General features: G+C 47.2%; 1 protein-coding gene across 1 annotated transcript in view; it reads left to right on the forward strand.

The window, feature by feature from the left end:
• GBA2 (glucosylceramidase beta 2) overlaps nt 1-16,712 on the forward strand; it is a 131,716-nt gene that overhangs the window by 49,516 nt on the left and 65,488 nt on the right. The window contains exon 4 of the mRNA XM_066602183.1: nt 1,628-1,743. Within this exon, the coding sequence (XP_066458280.1) occupies nt 1,628-1,743 (116 nt within the window). The remainder of the gene's footprint in view (nt 1-1,627; nt 1,744-16,712) is intronic.

Consider the following 16,712-nt stretch of genomic DNA (forward strand, 5'->3'; position numbering starts at 1 on the left):
GTTGGGGGGAGGTTGCTCTCTGGGGACGGTTGGGGGGAGGTTGCTCTCTGGGGACGGTTGGGGGGAGGTTGCTCTCTGGGGACGGTTGGGGGGAGGTTGCTCTCTGGGGACGGTTGGGGGGAGGTTGCTCTCTGGGGACGGTTGGGGGGAGGTTGCTCTCTGGGGACGGTTGGGGGGAGGTTGCTCTCTGGGGACGGTTGGGGGGAGGTTGCTCTCTGGGGACGGTTGGGGGGAGGTTGCTCTCTGGGGACGGTTGGGGGGAGGTTGCTCTCTGGGGACGGTTGGGGGGAGGTTGCTCTCTGGGGACGGTTGGGGGGAGGTTGCTCTCTGGGGACGGTTGGGGGGAGGTTGCTCTCTGGGGACGGTTGGGGGGAGGTTGCTCTCTGGGGACGGTTGGGGGGAGGTTGCTCTCTGGGGACGGTTGGGGGGAGGTTGCTCTCTGGGGACGGTTGGGGGGAGGTTGCTCTCTGGGGACGGTTGGGGGGAGGTTGCTCTCTGGGGACGGTTGGGGGGAGGTTGCTCTCTGGGGACGGTTGGGGGGAGGTTGCTCTTTTGGGGACGGTTGGGGGGAGGTTGCTCTTTTGGGGACGGTTGGGGGGAGGTTGCTCTTTGGGGACGGTTGGGGGGAGGTTGCTCTTTTGGGGACGGTTGGGGGGAGGTTGCTCTTTTGGGGACGGTTGGGGGGAGGTTGCTCTTTTGGGGACGGTTGGGGGGAGGTTGCTCTTTTGGGGACGGTTGGGGGGAGGTTGCTCTTTGGGGACGGTTGGGGGGAGGTTGCTCTTTGGGGACGGTTGGGGGGAGGTTGCTCTTTTGGGGACGGTTGGGGGGAGGTTGCTCTTTGGGGACGGTTGGGGGGAGGTTGCTCTTTTGGGGACGGTTGGGGGGAGGTTGCTCTTTGGGGACGGTTGGGTGAGAGGCCGCTCTTTGGGGACGGTTGGGTGAGAGGCCACTCTTTAGAGGAAGTAGCTCTTTGGGGACTGATGGGGGAGGTTGCTCTTTTGGGGGGAGGTTTCTCTCTGGGGACAGTTGGAGAGAGGTTGCTCTTTGGGGCAGTTAGGGGGAGTTTGCTCTTTGGGGACGCTTTTCTGCTTGCATGACAAAGGACTCAACGTGGCGTTCACCTTTTGTGCTCTGAACAATCATTTTTCCAGATGTCCCAAACAGTCTAAGCGGAGTTTCATCAGAGGAGGTCGTTTTCCCCAGTGCTCTGTGCTTCCTGCAGTATATCGGTCTATTCCAGATGCCTAAGTGGCTTCTTGCTGCCTCCAGATGCCGTCGCTGTGCGACCTACCTGCTGCCACTCCTGAGCAGCTCTGCATCCCGCAGCTGAATCCTCCTTAGGAGACCCTCCTGACCCTGGCTGGACGTCTTGGGTGCCCTGAAGCCTTCTTCACAGCTTTTCAATAGACATGGGGGGTTTTGTGATGAATTTGTATGGCACTTCATCTGATCCAGAGGTGATGCAGGTTACCGCTGTGAAGACTTGGTAACATACAGGATTGTGCCCGCCTGTAGAGCCTACATAGATATGTAATATTACAAGCAGGGTGATGGCACATAACGTGTCTGTCTGTGAAGACGCTGCTTTGTACATGGAGTGTGACACAAACTGTCCCCTCTTTACTAGGCGCCCCCCTTGGAGGAATTGGTGGAGGAACAATCACTCGAAGCTGGAAAGGGGAGTTCTGCCGCTGGCAACTGAATCCTGGTCTGTACCACTACAAGTCAGTGACTGAGAACCAGGTGTGTTACACTTAGAGCCCCAGGTATGACATGCTGTGCACTGTGGTGCTTATGTATCACACTGCTGGTGCCCTCTGTATTATATCACACTGCTAGTGCCCTCTGTATTATATCACACTGCTAGTGCCCACTGTATTATATCACACTGCTAGTGCCCTCTGTATTATATCACACTGCTAGTGCCCACTGTATTATATCACACTGCTGGTGCCCTCTGTATTATATCACACTACTAGTGCCCTCTGTATTATATCACACTGCTAGTGCCCTCTGTATTATGTCACACTACTGGTGCCCTCTGTATTATATTACACTACTGGTGCCCTCTGTATTATATCACACTGCTAGTGCCCTCTGTATTATATCACACTGCTAGTGCCCTCTGTATTATATCACACTGCTAGTGCCCTCTGTATTATATCACACTACTGGTGCCCTCTGTATTATATCACACTACTGGTGCCCTCTGTATTATGTCACACTGCTAGTGCCCTCTGTATTATATCACACTACTGGTGCCCTCTGTATTATATCACACTACTGGTGCCCTCTGTATTATATTACACTACTGGTGCCCTCTGTATTATATCACACTACTGGTGCCCTCTGTATTATATCACACTACTGGTGCCCTCTGTATTATATCACACTACTGGTGCCCTCTGTATTATATCACACTGCTAGTGCCCTCTGTATTATATCACACTACTGGCGCCCTCTGTATTATATCACACTACTGGTGCCCACTGTATTATATCACACTACTGGTGCCCTCTGTATTATATCACACTACTGGTGCCCTCTGTATTATATCACACTGCTAGTGCCCTCTGTATTATATCACACTACTGGCGCCCTCTGTATTATATCACACTACTGGTGCCCACTGTATTATATCACACTACTGGTGCCCTCTGTATTATATCACACTGCTAGTGCCCTCTGTATTATATCACACTACTAGTGCCCTCTGTATTATATCACACTACTGGTGCCCTCTGTATTATATCACACTACTGGTGCCCTCTGTATTATATCACACTACTGATGCCCTCTGTATTATATCACGCTACTGGTGCCCTCTGTATTATATCACACTGCTAGTGCCCTCTGTATTATATCACGCTACTAGTGCCCTCTGTATTATATCACACTACTGGCGCCCTCTGTATTATATCACACTACTGGTGCCCTCTGTATTATATTACACTACTGGTGCCCTCTGTATTATATTACACTACTGGTGCCCTCTGTATTATATCACACTACTAGTGCCCTCTGTATTATATTACACTACTGGTGCCCTCTGTATTATATCACACTACTGGTGCCCTCTGTATTATATCACACTACTGGTGCCCTCTGTATTATATCACACTACTGATGCCCTCTGTATTATATCACGCTACTGGTGCCCTCTGTATTATATCACACTACTGGTGCCCTCTGTATTATATCACGCTACTAGTGCCCTCTGTATTATATCACACTGCTAGTGCCCTCTGTATTATATCACACTGCTAGTGCCCTCTGTATTATATCACACTGCTGGTGCCCTCTGTATTATATCACACTGCTAGTGCCCTCTGTATTATATCACACTACTGGTGCCCTCTGTATTATATCACACTACTGGTGCCCTCTGTATTATATCACGCTACTGGTGCCCTCTGTATTATATCACACTACTGGTGCCCTCTGTATTATATCACACTACTGGTGCCCTCTGTATTATATCACACTACTGGTGCCCTCTGTATTATATTACACTACTGGTGCCCTCTGTATTATATTACACTACTGGTGCCCTCTGTATTATATCACACTGCTGGTGCCCTCTGTATTATATCACACTGCTAGTGCCCTCTGTATTATATCACACTGCTAGTGCCCTCTGTATTATATTACACTACTGGTGCCCTCTGTATTATATCACGCTACTGGTGCCCTCTGTATTATATCACACTACTGGTGCCCTCTGTATTATATCACACTACTGGTGCCCTCTGTATTATATCACACTACTGGTGCCCTCTGTATTATATCACACTGCTGGTGCCCTCTGTATTATATCACACTGCTAGTGCCCTCTGTATTATATCACACTACTGGTGCCCTCTGTATTATATCACGCTACTGGTGCCCTCTGTATTATATCACACTACTGGTGCCCTCTGTATTATATTACACTACTGGTGCCCTCTGTATTATATCACGCTACTGGTGCCCTCTGTATTATATCACACTACTGGTGCCCTCTGTATTATATCACACTGCTAGTGCCCTCTGTATTATATCACACTACTGGTGCCCTCTGTATTATATCACACTACTGGTGCCCTCTGTATTATATCACACTACTGGTGCCCTCTGCCCTCTGTATTATATCACACTACTAGTGCCCTCTGTATTATATCACACTGCTAGTGCCCTCTGTATTATATCACACTACTGGTGCCCTCTGTATTATATCACACTACTGGTGCCCTCTGTATTATATTACACTACTGGTGCCCTCTGTATTATATTACACTACTGGTGCCCTCTGTATTATATTACACTACTGGTGCCCTCTGTATTATATCACGCTACTAGTGCCCTCTGTATTATATCACACTGCTAGTGCCCTCTGTATTATATCACGCTACTGGTGCCCTCTGTATTATATCACGCTACTAGTGCCCTCTGTATTATATCACACTACTAGTGCCCTCTGTATTATATCACACTACTGGTGCCCTCTGTATTATATCACGCTACTGGTGCCCTCTGTATTATATCACACTACTGGTGCCCTCTGTATTATATCACGCTACTAGTGCCCTCTGTATTATATCACACTACTGGTGCCCTCTGTATTATATCACACTGCTAGTGCCCTCTGTATTATATTACACTACTGGTGCCCTCTGTGTTATATCACACTACTGGTGCCCTCTGTATTATATCACACTACTGGTGCCCTCTGTATTATATCACACTACTAGTGCCCTCTGTATTATATCACACTACTGGTGCCCTCTGTATTATATCACACTACTAGTGCCCTCTGTATTATATCACACTACTGGTGCCCTCTGTATTATATCACGCTACTGGTGCCCTCTGTATTATGTCACACTGCTAGTGCCCTCTGTATTATATCACACTACTGGTGCCCTCTGTATTATATCACGCTACTAGTGCCCTCTATATTATATCACTCTACTGGTGCCCTCTGCATTATATCACGCTACTGGTGCCCTCTGTATTATGTCATGCTGCAACTGCTCTATGAGCCTCTGGGTTATTCTGTTTGTATTTAGCTGCAGCAGCTCTAAGAACCTCTGTGTAATTGTGTGGGTATTTTGCTGCAGCAGCCTTATGAACCTCAGGGTTATTCTGTTAGTATTTTGGTACTGCAGCTCTAAGAACCTCTGGGTTATTCTGTAGATACTTAGCTGCAGCAGCTCTATGAACCTCTGGGTTATCGTGCGGGTATTTTGCTGCAGCAGCGCTTAAGAACCCCTGTGCTGTTCTGTTGGTATTTAGCAGCAGTAGCTCTATGAACCTCAGGGTTATTTTGTTGATATTTAGCTGCAGCAGCTCTATGAGCCTCTGGGTTATTCTGTTGATATTTCGCTGCAGCAACTCTAGGAACCTCAGGGTCATTTTGATGGTATTTAGCTGCAGCAGCTCTGTGAACCTCAAGGTACTTCTGTTGGTATTTAGCTGTAGCAGCTCTATGAACCTCAGGGTTATTCAGTTGGTATTTAGCTGCAGCAGCTCTATGAACCTCAGGGTTCTTCTGTTGGTATTTAGCTGCAGCAGCTCTATGAACCTCAGGGTTCTTCTGTTGGTATTTAGCTGCAACAGCTCTATGAACCTTAGGGTTATTTTGTTGGTATTTAGCTGCAGCAGCTTTATGAACCTCAGGGTTATTCTGCTTGTATTTAGCTGCAGCAGCTCTAAGAACCTCTACGTTATTGTGTGGGTGTTTTGCTGCAGCAATTCTAAGAACCTCTGGGTTATTCTGTTGATATTTAGCTGCAGCAGCTCTATGTTCTTTGTATTATATATCACACTACTAGTGCCCTCTGTATTATTTAGCTGCAGCAGCTCTATGAACCTCTGGGTTATTCTGTTGATATTTAGCTGCAGCAGCTCTATGAACCTTAGGGTTACTTTGTTGGTATTTAGCTGCAGCAGCTCTATGAACCTCTGGGTTATTCTAATGGTATTTAGCTGCAGCAGCTCTATTAACCTCTGGGTTGTTCTTTCGGTAATTAGCTGCAGCAGCTCTATGAATCTCAGGGTTATTCTATTCGTATTTAGCTGCAGTAGCTCTACGAACCTCAGGGTTATTCTTTTGATATTTAGCTGCAGCAGGTCTGTGAGCCTCAGGGTTATTGTGTGGGTATTTAGCTGCAGCAGCTCTTTGAACCTCTGGGCTATTCTGTTGGTATTTTGCTGCAGCAGCTGTATGAACCTCTGGGTTATTCTGTTGGTATTTATCTGCAACAGCTCTAAGAACCTCAGGGTTATTGTGTTGGTAATTAGCTGCAGCAGCTCTATGAACCTCTGGGATTTTCTGTAGGTATTTAGCTGCAGCAGCTCTATGAACCTCAGGGTTATTTTGATGGTATTTAGCTGCAGCAGCTCTATGAACCTCAGGGTTATTCTGTTTGTATTTAGCTGCAGCAGCTCTTAAAACCTCTGCGTTCTTGTGTGGGTATTTTGCTGCAGCAATTGTATGAACCTCTGGGTTATTCAGTTGGTATTTAGCTGCAACAGCCTTATGAACCTCAGGGTTGTTCTGTTAGTATTTTGGTACTGCAGCTCTAAGAACCTCTGGGTCATTCTGTTGATATTTAGCTGCAGCAGCTCTATGAACCTCTGGGTTATCGTGTGGGTATTTTGTTGCAGCAGCGCTTAAGAACCTCTGTGTTGTTCTGTTGGTATTTAGCTGCAGCACCTTTTTGAACCTCAGGGTTATTCTGTTGATATTTAGCTGCAGCAGCTCTATGAACCTCAGGGTTATTCTGTTGATATTTAGCTGCAGCAGCTCTATGAACCTCAGGGTTATTCTGTTGATATTTAGCTGCAGGAGCTCTAAGAAGCCCTGGGTTATTCCTTCGGTATTTAGCTGCAGCAGGTCTATGAGCCTCAGGGTCATTCTGTTGATATTTAGCTGCAGCAGCTCTAAGAACCTCGGGTTTATTCTGCTGGTATTTAGCTGCAGCAGCTCTATGAACATTAGGGTTATTCTGTTGATTTTTAGCTGCAGCTGCTCTATGAACGTCAGGGTTATTTTGATGGTATTTAGCTGCAAAAACTCTATGAACCTCAGGGTTATTCTGTTGGTATTTAGCGGCAGCAGCTCTATGAACATCAGGGTTATTCTGTTGGTATTTAGCTGCAGCAGCTCTAAGAACCTCTGCGTTATAGTGTGGGTATTTTGCTGCAGCAATTCCATGTACCTCAAGGTTATTCAGTTGGTACTTAGCTGCAGCAGCTCTATGAACCTCAGGGTTGCTCTGTTAGTATTTTGCTACTGCAGCTCTATGAACCTCAGGGTTCTACGGCTGATATTTAGCTGCAGCTGCTCTATGAACGTCAGGGTTATTTTGATGGTATTTAGCTGCAAAAACTCTATGAACATCAGGGTTATTGTGTTGGTATTTAGCTGCAGCAGCTCTATGAACCTCAGGGTTATTCAGTTGGTATTTAGCTGCAGAAGCTCTATGAACATCAGGGTTATTGTGTTGGTATTTAGCTGCAGCAGCTCTATGAACCTCAGGGTTATTCAGTTGGTATTTAGCTGCAGCAGCTCTATGAACCTCAGGGTTATTCTGTTGGTATTTAGCTGCAGGAGCTCTAAGAACCTCAGGGTTATTCTGTTGGTATTTAGCTGCAGCAGCTCTATGAACCTCTGGGTTTTTGTGTTGATATTTAGCTGCTGCAGCTCTATGAACCTCAGGGTTATTCTGCTAGTGTTTAGCTGCAGCAGCTCTAAAAACCTTAGGGTTATTTTATTGGTATTTAGCTGCAGCAGCTCTAAGATCCTCTGAGATATTGTGTTGGTATTTTGGTACAGCAGCTCTAATAACCTCAGGGCTATTGCGTTGGTATTTAGCTGCAGCAGCTCTATGAACCTCTGGGTTATTCTGTTGGTATTTAGCTGCAGCAGCTCTATGAAACTCAGGGTTATTCTGTTGGTATTTAGCTGCAGCAGCTCTATGAACCTCTGGGTTATCCTTATGGTATTTAGCTGCAGCAGCTTCAAGAACCTCCGGGTTATTGTGCTGGTATTTTGCTGCAGCAGCTCTATGAACCTCAGGGTTATTCTTTTGGTATTTTGCTGCAGCAGCTCTATGAACCTCCGGGTTATTCTGTTGGTATTTAGCTGCTGCAGCTCTATGAACCTCTGGGTTATCCTAATGGTATTTAGCTGCAGCAGCTCTAAGAACCTCCGGGTTATTGTGTTGGTATTTAGCTGCAGCAACTCTATGAATTTCGGGGTTATTCTATTAGTATTTAGCTGCAGCAGCTCTATGAACCTTAGGGTTATTTTGTTGGTATTTAGCTGCAGCAGCTCTAAGAACCTCGGGGTTATTCTGTTGGTATTTAGCTGCAGCAGCTCTATGAACCTCTGGGTTATTCTGTTGGTATTTAGCTGCAGCAACTCTATGAATTTCGGGGTTATTCTATTAGTATTTAGCTGCAGCAGCTCTATGAACCTCTGGGTTGTTCTGTTGGTATTTAGCTGCAGCAACTCCGTGAACCTCAGGGTTATTTGGATGGTATTTAGCTGCAGCAGCACTATTAACCTCTGGGTTATTCTAATGGTATTTAGCTGCAACAGCTCTATGAACCTCCGGGTTATTGTGCTGGAATCTTGCTGCAGCAGCTCTATGAACCTCAAGGTTATTCTAATTGTATTTAGCTGCAGCAGCTCTATGAACCTCAGGGTTATTCTAATGGTATTTAGCTGCAGCAGCTCTATTAACCTCTGGGTTATTCTGTTGGTATTTAGCTGCAGCAGTGCCAAGAACCTCAGGGTTATTGTGTAGGCATTTAGCTGCAGCAGCTCTATGAACCTCAGGGTCATTCTGTTAGTGTTTAGCTGCAGCAGCTCTAAGAACCTGTGGGTTATTCTGTTGGTAGTTAGCTGCTGCAGCTCTATGAATCGCGGAGTTATTTTGTTGATATTTTGCTGCTGCAGCTCCAAGAACCTCTGGGTTATTCTGTTGGTACTTAGCTGCAGCAGTTTTATGAACCTCGGGGTTATTCTGTTGGTACTTAGCTGCAGCAGCTCTATGGACCTTAGGGTTATTCTAATGGTATTTAGCTGCAGCAGCTCTATGAACCTCAGGGTTATTCTAATGGTATTTAATTGCAACAGCTCCAAGAACCTCCGGGTTATTGTGCTTGTTTTTTGCTGCAGCAGCTCTATGAACCTCAGGGTTCTTCTGTTGGTATTTAGCTGCAGCAGCTTTAAGAACCTCAGGGTTATTCTAATGGTATTTAGCTGCAGCAGCTCTATGAACCTCTGGGTTATTCTAATGGTATTTAGCTGCAGCAGCTCTATGAACTTCAGGGTTATTTTAATGGTATTTAGCTGCAACAGCTCTAAGAACCCCCGGGTTATTGTGCTGGTATTTTGCTGCAGCAGCTCTATGAACCTCAGGGTTATTCTGTTGGTAGTTAGCTGCAGCAGCTCTATGAATCTCGGGGTTATTCTGTTGGTATTTAGCTGCAGCAGCTCTATGAACCTCAGGGTTATTCTGTTGGTAGTTAGCTCTAGCAGCTCTATGAACTTCGGGGTTATTCTGTTGGTACTTAGCTGCTGCAGCTGTATGAATCTCGGGGTTATTTTGTTGGTATTTAGCTGCAGCAGCTCTAAGAACCTCTGGGTTATTCTGTTGGTACTTAGCTGCAACAGTTTTATGAACCTCGGGGTTATTCTGTTGGTACTTAGCTGCAGCAGCTCTATTAACCTCTGGGTTATTCTGTTGGTATTTAGCTGCAGCAGCGCCAAGAACCTCAGGGTTATTGTGTAGGCATTTAGCTGCAGCAGCTCTATGAACCTGTGGGTTATTCTGTTGGTAGTTAGCTGCAGCAGGTTTATGATCCTCTGGGTTATTCTGTTGGTAGTTAGCTGCAGCAGGTTTATGAACCTCTGGGTTATTCTGTTGGTAGTTAGCTGCAGCAGGTTTATGAACTTCGGGGTTATTCTGTTGGTACTTAGCTGCTGCAGCTGTATGAATCTCGGGGTTATTTTGTTGGTATTTTGCTGCTGCAGCTCTAAGAACCTCTGGGTTATTCTGTTGGTACTTAGCTGCAACAGTTTTATGAATCTCAGGGTTATTCTGTTGGTACTTAGCTGCAGCAGCTCTATGAACATCGGGGTTATTCTGTTGTTACTTAGCTGCAGCAGCTCTACGAATCTCGGGGGCTTTTTGTTGGTATTTTGCTGCTGCAGCTCTAAGAACCTGTGGGTTATTCTGTGGGTAGTTAGCTGCAGCAGTTTTATGAACCTCGGGGTTATTCTGTTGGTACTTAGCTGCAGCAGTTTTATGAACCTCGGGGTTATTCTGTTGGTACTTAGCTGCAGCAGCTCTATGAATCTCGGGGTTATTTTGTTGGTATGTTGCTGCTGCAGCTCTAAGAACCTGTGGATCTAAACGATGTAACTGAGATGTGTGAAGCTAAAATAGTCCATCCCACCCATAAACAGAGGCGTATATTATTAGAACTGGCAAATAACAAAGGTTTTGTAATTGAAAAGCTGATAAAGGGGGAAGGGGCAACATAAAATATGATGATGATGGAGCAATAAGGATTCTGAGCAATAAGGAATAATATATTAGACTCAACCTCAACCCTGCCAATGAAATTGTGACTGCCTCACACTCTTTGGTAGACTATGCCCTAGAGTGCAATGGCCTTACAAGAAAGAAACTACATAGTAATAAAGCATCCGGAGATACTGGAGGTTCATAAAACTAAGGCGTTACCAGCGGGACGTCCCATTATAGCAGGTGGTGTCTTATCGGAATACATTGACCACCGGCTGTTGGTAATCTACCGGCATACACCCATTATAGCAGGTGGTGCCTTATCGGAATACACTGACCACCGGCTGTTGGTAATCTACCGACATACATCCATTATAGCAGGTGGTGCCTTATCGGAATACATTGACCCCCGGCTGTTGGTAATCTACCGGCATACATCCATTATAGCAGGTGGTGCCTTATCGGAATACACTGACCCCCGGCTGTGGGTAATCTACCGGCATACATCCATTATAGCAGGTGGTGCCTTATCGGAATACCTTGACCCCCGGCTGTTGGTAATCTACCGGCATACATCCATTATAGCAGGTGGTGCCTTATCGGAATACATTGACCCCCGGCTGTTGGTAATCTACCGGCATACACCCATTATAGCAGGTGGTGCCTTATCGGAATACATTGACCCCCGGCTGTTGGTAATCTACCGGCATACATCCATTATAGCAGGTGGTGCCTTATCGGAATACATTGACCCCCGGCTGTTGGTAATCTACCGGCATACATCCATTATAGCAGGTGGTGCCTTATCGGAATACATTGACCCCCGGCTGTTGGTAATCTACCGGCATACATCCATTATAGCAGGTGGTGCCGTATCGGAATACACTGACCCCCGGCTGTGGGTAATCTACCGGCATACATCCATTATAGCAGGTGGTGCCTTATCGGAATACACTGACCCCCGGCTGTTGGTAATCTACCGGCTTACATCCATTATAGCAGGTGGTGCCTTATCGGAATACACTGACCCCCGGCTGTGGGTAATCTACCGGCATACACCCATTATAGCAGGTGGTGCCTTATCGGAATACACTGACCACCGGCTGTTGGTAATCTACCGGCATACACCCATTATAGCAGGTGGTGCCTTATCGGAATACATTGACCCCTGGCTGTTGGTAATCTACCGGCATACATCCATTATAGCAGGTGGTGCCTTATCGGAATACACTGACCCCCGGCTGTTGGTAATCTACCGGAATACATCCATTATAGCAGGTGGTGCCTTATCGGAATACCTTGACCCCCCGGCTGTTGGTAATCTACCGGCATACATCCATTATAGCAGGTGGTGCCTTATCGGAATACATTGACCCCCGGCTGTTAGTAATCTACCGGCATACATCCATTATAGCAGGTGGTGCCTTATCGGAATACCTTGACCCCCGGCTGTTGGTAATCTACCGGCTTACATCCATTATAGCAGGTGGTGCCTTATCGGAATACATTGACCACCGGCTGTTGGTAATCTACCGGCATACATCCATTATAGCAGGTGGTGCCTTATCGGAATACATTGACCCCCGGCTGTTGGTAATCTACCGGCATACATCCATTATAGCAGGTGGTGCCTTATCGGAATACATTGACCCCCGGCTGTTGGTAATCTACCGGCATACATCCATTATAGCAGGTGGTGTCTTATCGGAATACATTGACCACCGGCTGTTGGTAATCTACCGGCATACATCCATTATAGCAGGTGGTGCCTTATCGGAATACATTGACCCCCGGCTGTTGGTAATCTACCGGCATACATCCATTATAGCAGGTGGTGCCTTATCGGAATACACTGACCCCCGGCTGTTGGTAATCTACCGGCATACACCCATTATAGCAGGTGGTGTCTTATCGGAATACACTGACCCCCGGCTGTTGGTAATCTACCGGCATACATCCATTATAGCAGGTGGTGCCTTATCGGAATACATTGACCCCCGGCTGTTAGTAATCTACCGGCATACATCCATTATAGCAGGTGGTGCCTTATCGGAATACATTGACCCCCGGCTGTTAGTAATCTACCGGCATACATCCATTATAGCTGGTGGTGCCTTATCGGAATACACTGACCCCCGGCTGTTGGTAATCTACCGGCATACATCCATTATAGCAGGTGGTGCCTTATCGGAATACACTGACCCCCGGCTGTTGGTAATCTACCGGCATACATCCATTATAGCAGGTGGTGCCTTATCGGAATACATTGACCCCCGGCTGTTGGTAATCTACCGGCATACATCCATTATAGCAGGTGGTGCCTTATCGGAATACATTGACCCCCGGCTGCTAGTAATCTACCGGCATACATCCATTATAGCTGGTGGTGCCTTATCGGAATACACTGACCCCCGGCTGTTGGTAATCTACCGGCATACATCCATTATAGCAGGTGGTGCCTTATCGGAATACATTGACCCCCGGCTGTTGGTAATCTACCGGCATACATCCATTATAGCAGGTGGTGCCTTATCGGAATACATTGACCCCCGGCTGTTGGTAATCTACCGGCATACATCCATTATAGCAGGTGGTGCCTTATCGGAATACATTGACCCCCGGCTGTTGGTAATCTACCGGCATACATCCATTATAGCAGGTGGTGCCGTATCGGAATACATTGACCCCCGGCTGTTGGTAATCTACCGGCATACATCCATTATAGGAGGTGGTGCCTTATCGGAATACATTGACCCCTGGCTGTTGGTAATCTACCGGCATACATCCATTATAGCAGGTGGTGCCTTATCGGAATACATTGACCCCTGGCTGTTGGTAATCTACCGGCATACATCCATTATAGCAGGTGGTGTCTTATCGGAATACATTGACCCCCGGCTGTTGGTAATCTACCGGCATACATCCATTATAGCAGGTGGTGCCTTATCGGAATACATTGACCACCGGCTGTTGGTAATCTACCGGCATACATCCATTATAGCAGGTGGTGCCTTATCGGAATACATTGACCCCCGGCTGTTGGTAATCTACCGGCATACACCCATTATAGCAGGTGGTGCCTTATTGGAATACATTGACCCCCGGCTGTTGGTAATCTACCGGCATACATCCATTATAGCAGGTGGTGTCTTATCGGAATACACTGACCCCCGGCTGTTGGTAATCTACCGGCATACATCCATTATAGCAGGTGGTGCGTTATCGGAATACATTGACCCCCGGCTGTTGGTAATCTACCGGCATACATCCATTATAGCAGGTGGTGCCTTATCGGAATACATTGACCCCCGGCTGTTGGTAATCTACCGGCATACATCCATTATAGCAGGTGGTGCCTTATCGGAATACATTGACCCCCGGCTGTTGGTAATCTACCGGCATACATCCATTATAGCAGGTGGTGCCTTATCGGAATACATTGACCCCCGGCTGTTGGTAATCTACCGGCATACACCCATTATAGCAGGTGGTGCCTTATCGGAATACATTGACCCCCGGCTGTTGGTAATCTACCGGCATACACCCATTATAGCAGGTGGTGCCTTATCGGAATACATTGACCCCCGGCTGTTGGTAATCTACCGGCATACATCCATTATAGCAGGTGGTGCCTTATCGGAATACATTGACCCCCGGCTGTTGGTAATCTACCGACATACATCCATTATAGGAGGTGGTGCCTTATCGGAATACATTGACCACCGGCTGTTGGTAATCTACCGGCATACATCCATTATAGCAGGTGGTGCCGTATCGGAATACATTGACCCCTGGCTGTTGGTAATCTACCGGCATACATCCATTATAGCAGGTGGTGCCTTATTGGAATACATTGACCCCCGGCTGTTGGTAATCTACCGGCATACATCCATTATAGCAGGTGGTGCCTTATCGGAATACATTGACCCCCGGCTGTTGGTAATCTACCGGCATACATCCATTATAGCAGGTGGTGCCTTATCGGAATACCTTGACCCCCCGGCTGTTGGTAATCTACCGGCATACATCCATTATAGCAGGTGGTGCGTTATCGGAATACACTGACCCCCGGCTGTTGGTAATCTACCGGCATACATCCATTATAGCAGGTGGTGCCTTATCGGAATACACTGACCCCCGGCTGTTGGTAATCTACCGGCATACATCCATTATAGCAGGTGGTGCCTTATCGGAATACACTGACCCCCGGCTGTTGGTAATCTACCAGCATACATCCATTATAGCAGGTGGTGCCTTATCGGAATACCTTGACCCCCGGCTGTTGGTAATCTACCGGCATACATCCATTATAGCAGGTGGTGCCTTATCGGAATACATTGACCCCCGGCTGTTGGTAATCTACCGGCATACATCCATTATAGCAGGTGGTGCCTTATCGGAATACATTGACCACCGGCTGTTGGTAATCTACCGGCATACATCCATTATAGCAGGTGGTGCCTTATCGGAATACATTGACCACCGGCTGTTGGTAATCTACCGGCATACATCCATTATAGCAGGTGGTGCCTTATCGGAATACACTGACCCCCGGCTGTTGGTAATCTACCGGCATACATCCATTATAGCAGGTGGTGCCTTATCGGAATACACTGACCCCCGGCTGTTGGTAATCTACCGGCATACATCCATTATAGCAGGTGGTGCCTTATCGGAATACACTGACCCCCGGCTGTTGGTAATCTACCGGCATACATCCATTATAGCAGGTGGTGCCTTATCGGAATACACTGACCCCCGGCTGTTGGTAATCTACCGGCATACATCCATTATAGCAGGTGGTGTCTTATCGGAATACACTGACCCCCGGCTGTTGGTAATCTACCGGCATACATCCATTATAGCAGGTGGTGCCTTATCGGAATACATTGACCCCCGGCTGTTGGTAATCTACCGGCATACATCCATTATAGCAGGTGGTGCCTTATCGGAATACCTTGACCCCCGGCTGTTGGTAATCTACCGGCATACACCCATTATAGCAGGTGGTGCCTTATCGGAATACATTGACCCCCGGCTGTTGGTAATCTACCGGCATACATCCATTATAGCAGGTGGTGCCTTATCGGAATACATTGACCCCCGGCTGTTGGTAATCTACCGGCATACATCCATTATAGCAGGTGGTGCCTTATCGGAATACCTTGACCCCCCGGCTGTTGGTAATCTACCGGCATACATCCATTATAGCAGGTGGTGCGTTATCGGAATACACTGACCCCCGGCTGTTGGTAATCTACCGGCATACATCCATTATAGCAGGTGGTGCCTTATCGGAATACACTGACCCCCGGCTGTTGGTAATCTACCGTAATACATCCAATATAGCAGGTGGTGCCGTATCGGAATACCTTGACCCCCGGCTGTTGGTAATCTACCGGCATACATCCATTATAGCAGGTGGTGCCGTATCGGAATACATTGACCCCCGGCTGTTGGTAATCTACCGACATACATCCATTATAGGAGGTGGTGCCTTATCGGAATACATTGACCACCGGCTGTTGGTAATCTACCGGCATACATCCATTATAGCAGGTGGTGCCGTATCGGAATACATTGACCCCCGGCTGTTGGTAATCTACCGGCATACATCCATTATAGCAGGTGGTGCCGTATCGGAATACATTGACCCCCGGCTGTTGGTAATCTACCGGCATACATCCATTATAGGAGGTGGTGCCTTATCGGAATACATTGACCCCTGGCTGTTGGTAATCTACCGGCATACATCCATTATAGCAGGTGGTGCCTTATCGGAATACATTGACCCCTGGCTGTTGGTAATCTACCGGCATACATCCATTATAGCAGGTGGTGCCTTATCGGAATACATTGACCGCCGGCTGTTGGTAATCTACCGGCATACATCCATTATAGCAGGTGGTGCCTTATCGGAATACACTGACCCCCGGCTGTTGGTAATCTACCGGCATACATCCATTATAGCAGGTGGTGCCTTATTGGAATACATTGACCCCCGGCTGTTGGTAATCTACCAGCATACATCCATTATAGCAGGTGGTGCCTTATCGGAATACCTTGACCCCCGGCTGTTGGTAATCTACCGGCTTACATCCATTATAGCAGGTGGTGCCTTATCGGAATACATTGACCCCCGGCTGTTGGTAATCTACCGGCATACATCCATTATAGCAGGTGGTGCCT

Source organism: Eleutherodactylus coqui, chromosome 5 (assembly GCF_035609145.1).
Source record: "Eleutherodactylus coqui strain aEleCoq1 chromosome 5, aEleCoq1.hap1, whole genome shotgun sequence".
Lineage (NCBI taxonomy): Eukaryota > Metazoa > Chordata > Amphibia > Anura > Eleutherodactylidae > Eleutherodactylus > Eleutherodactylus coqui.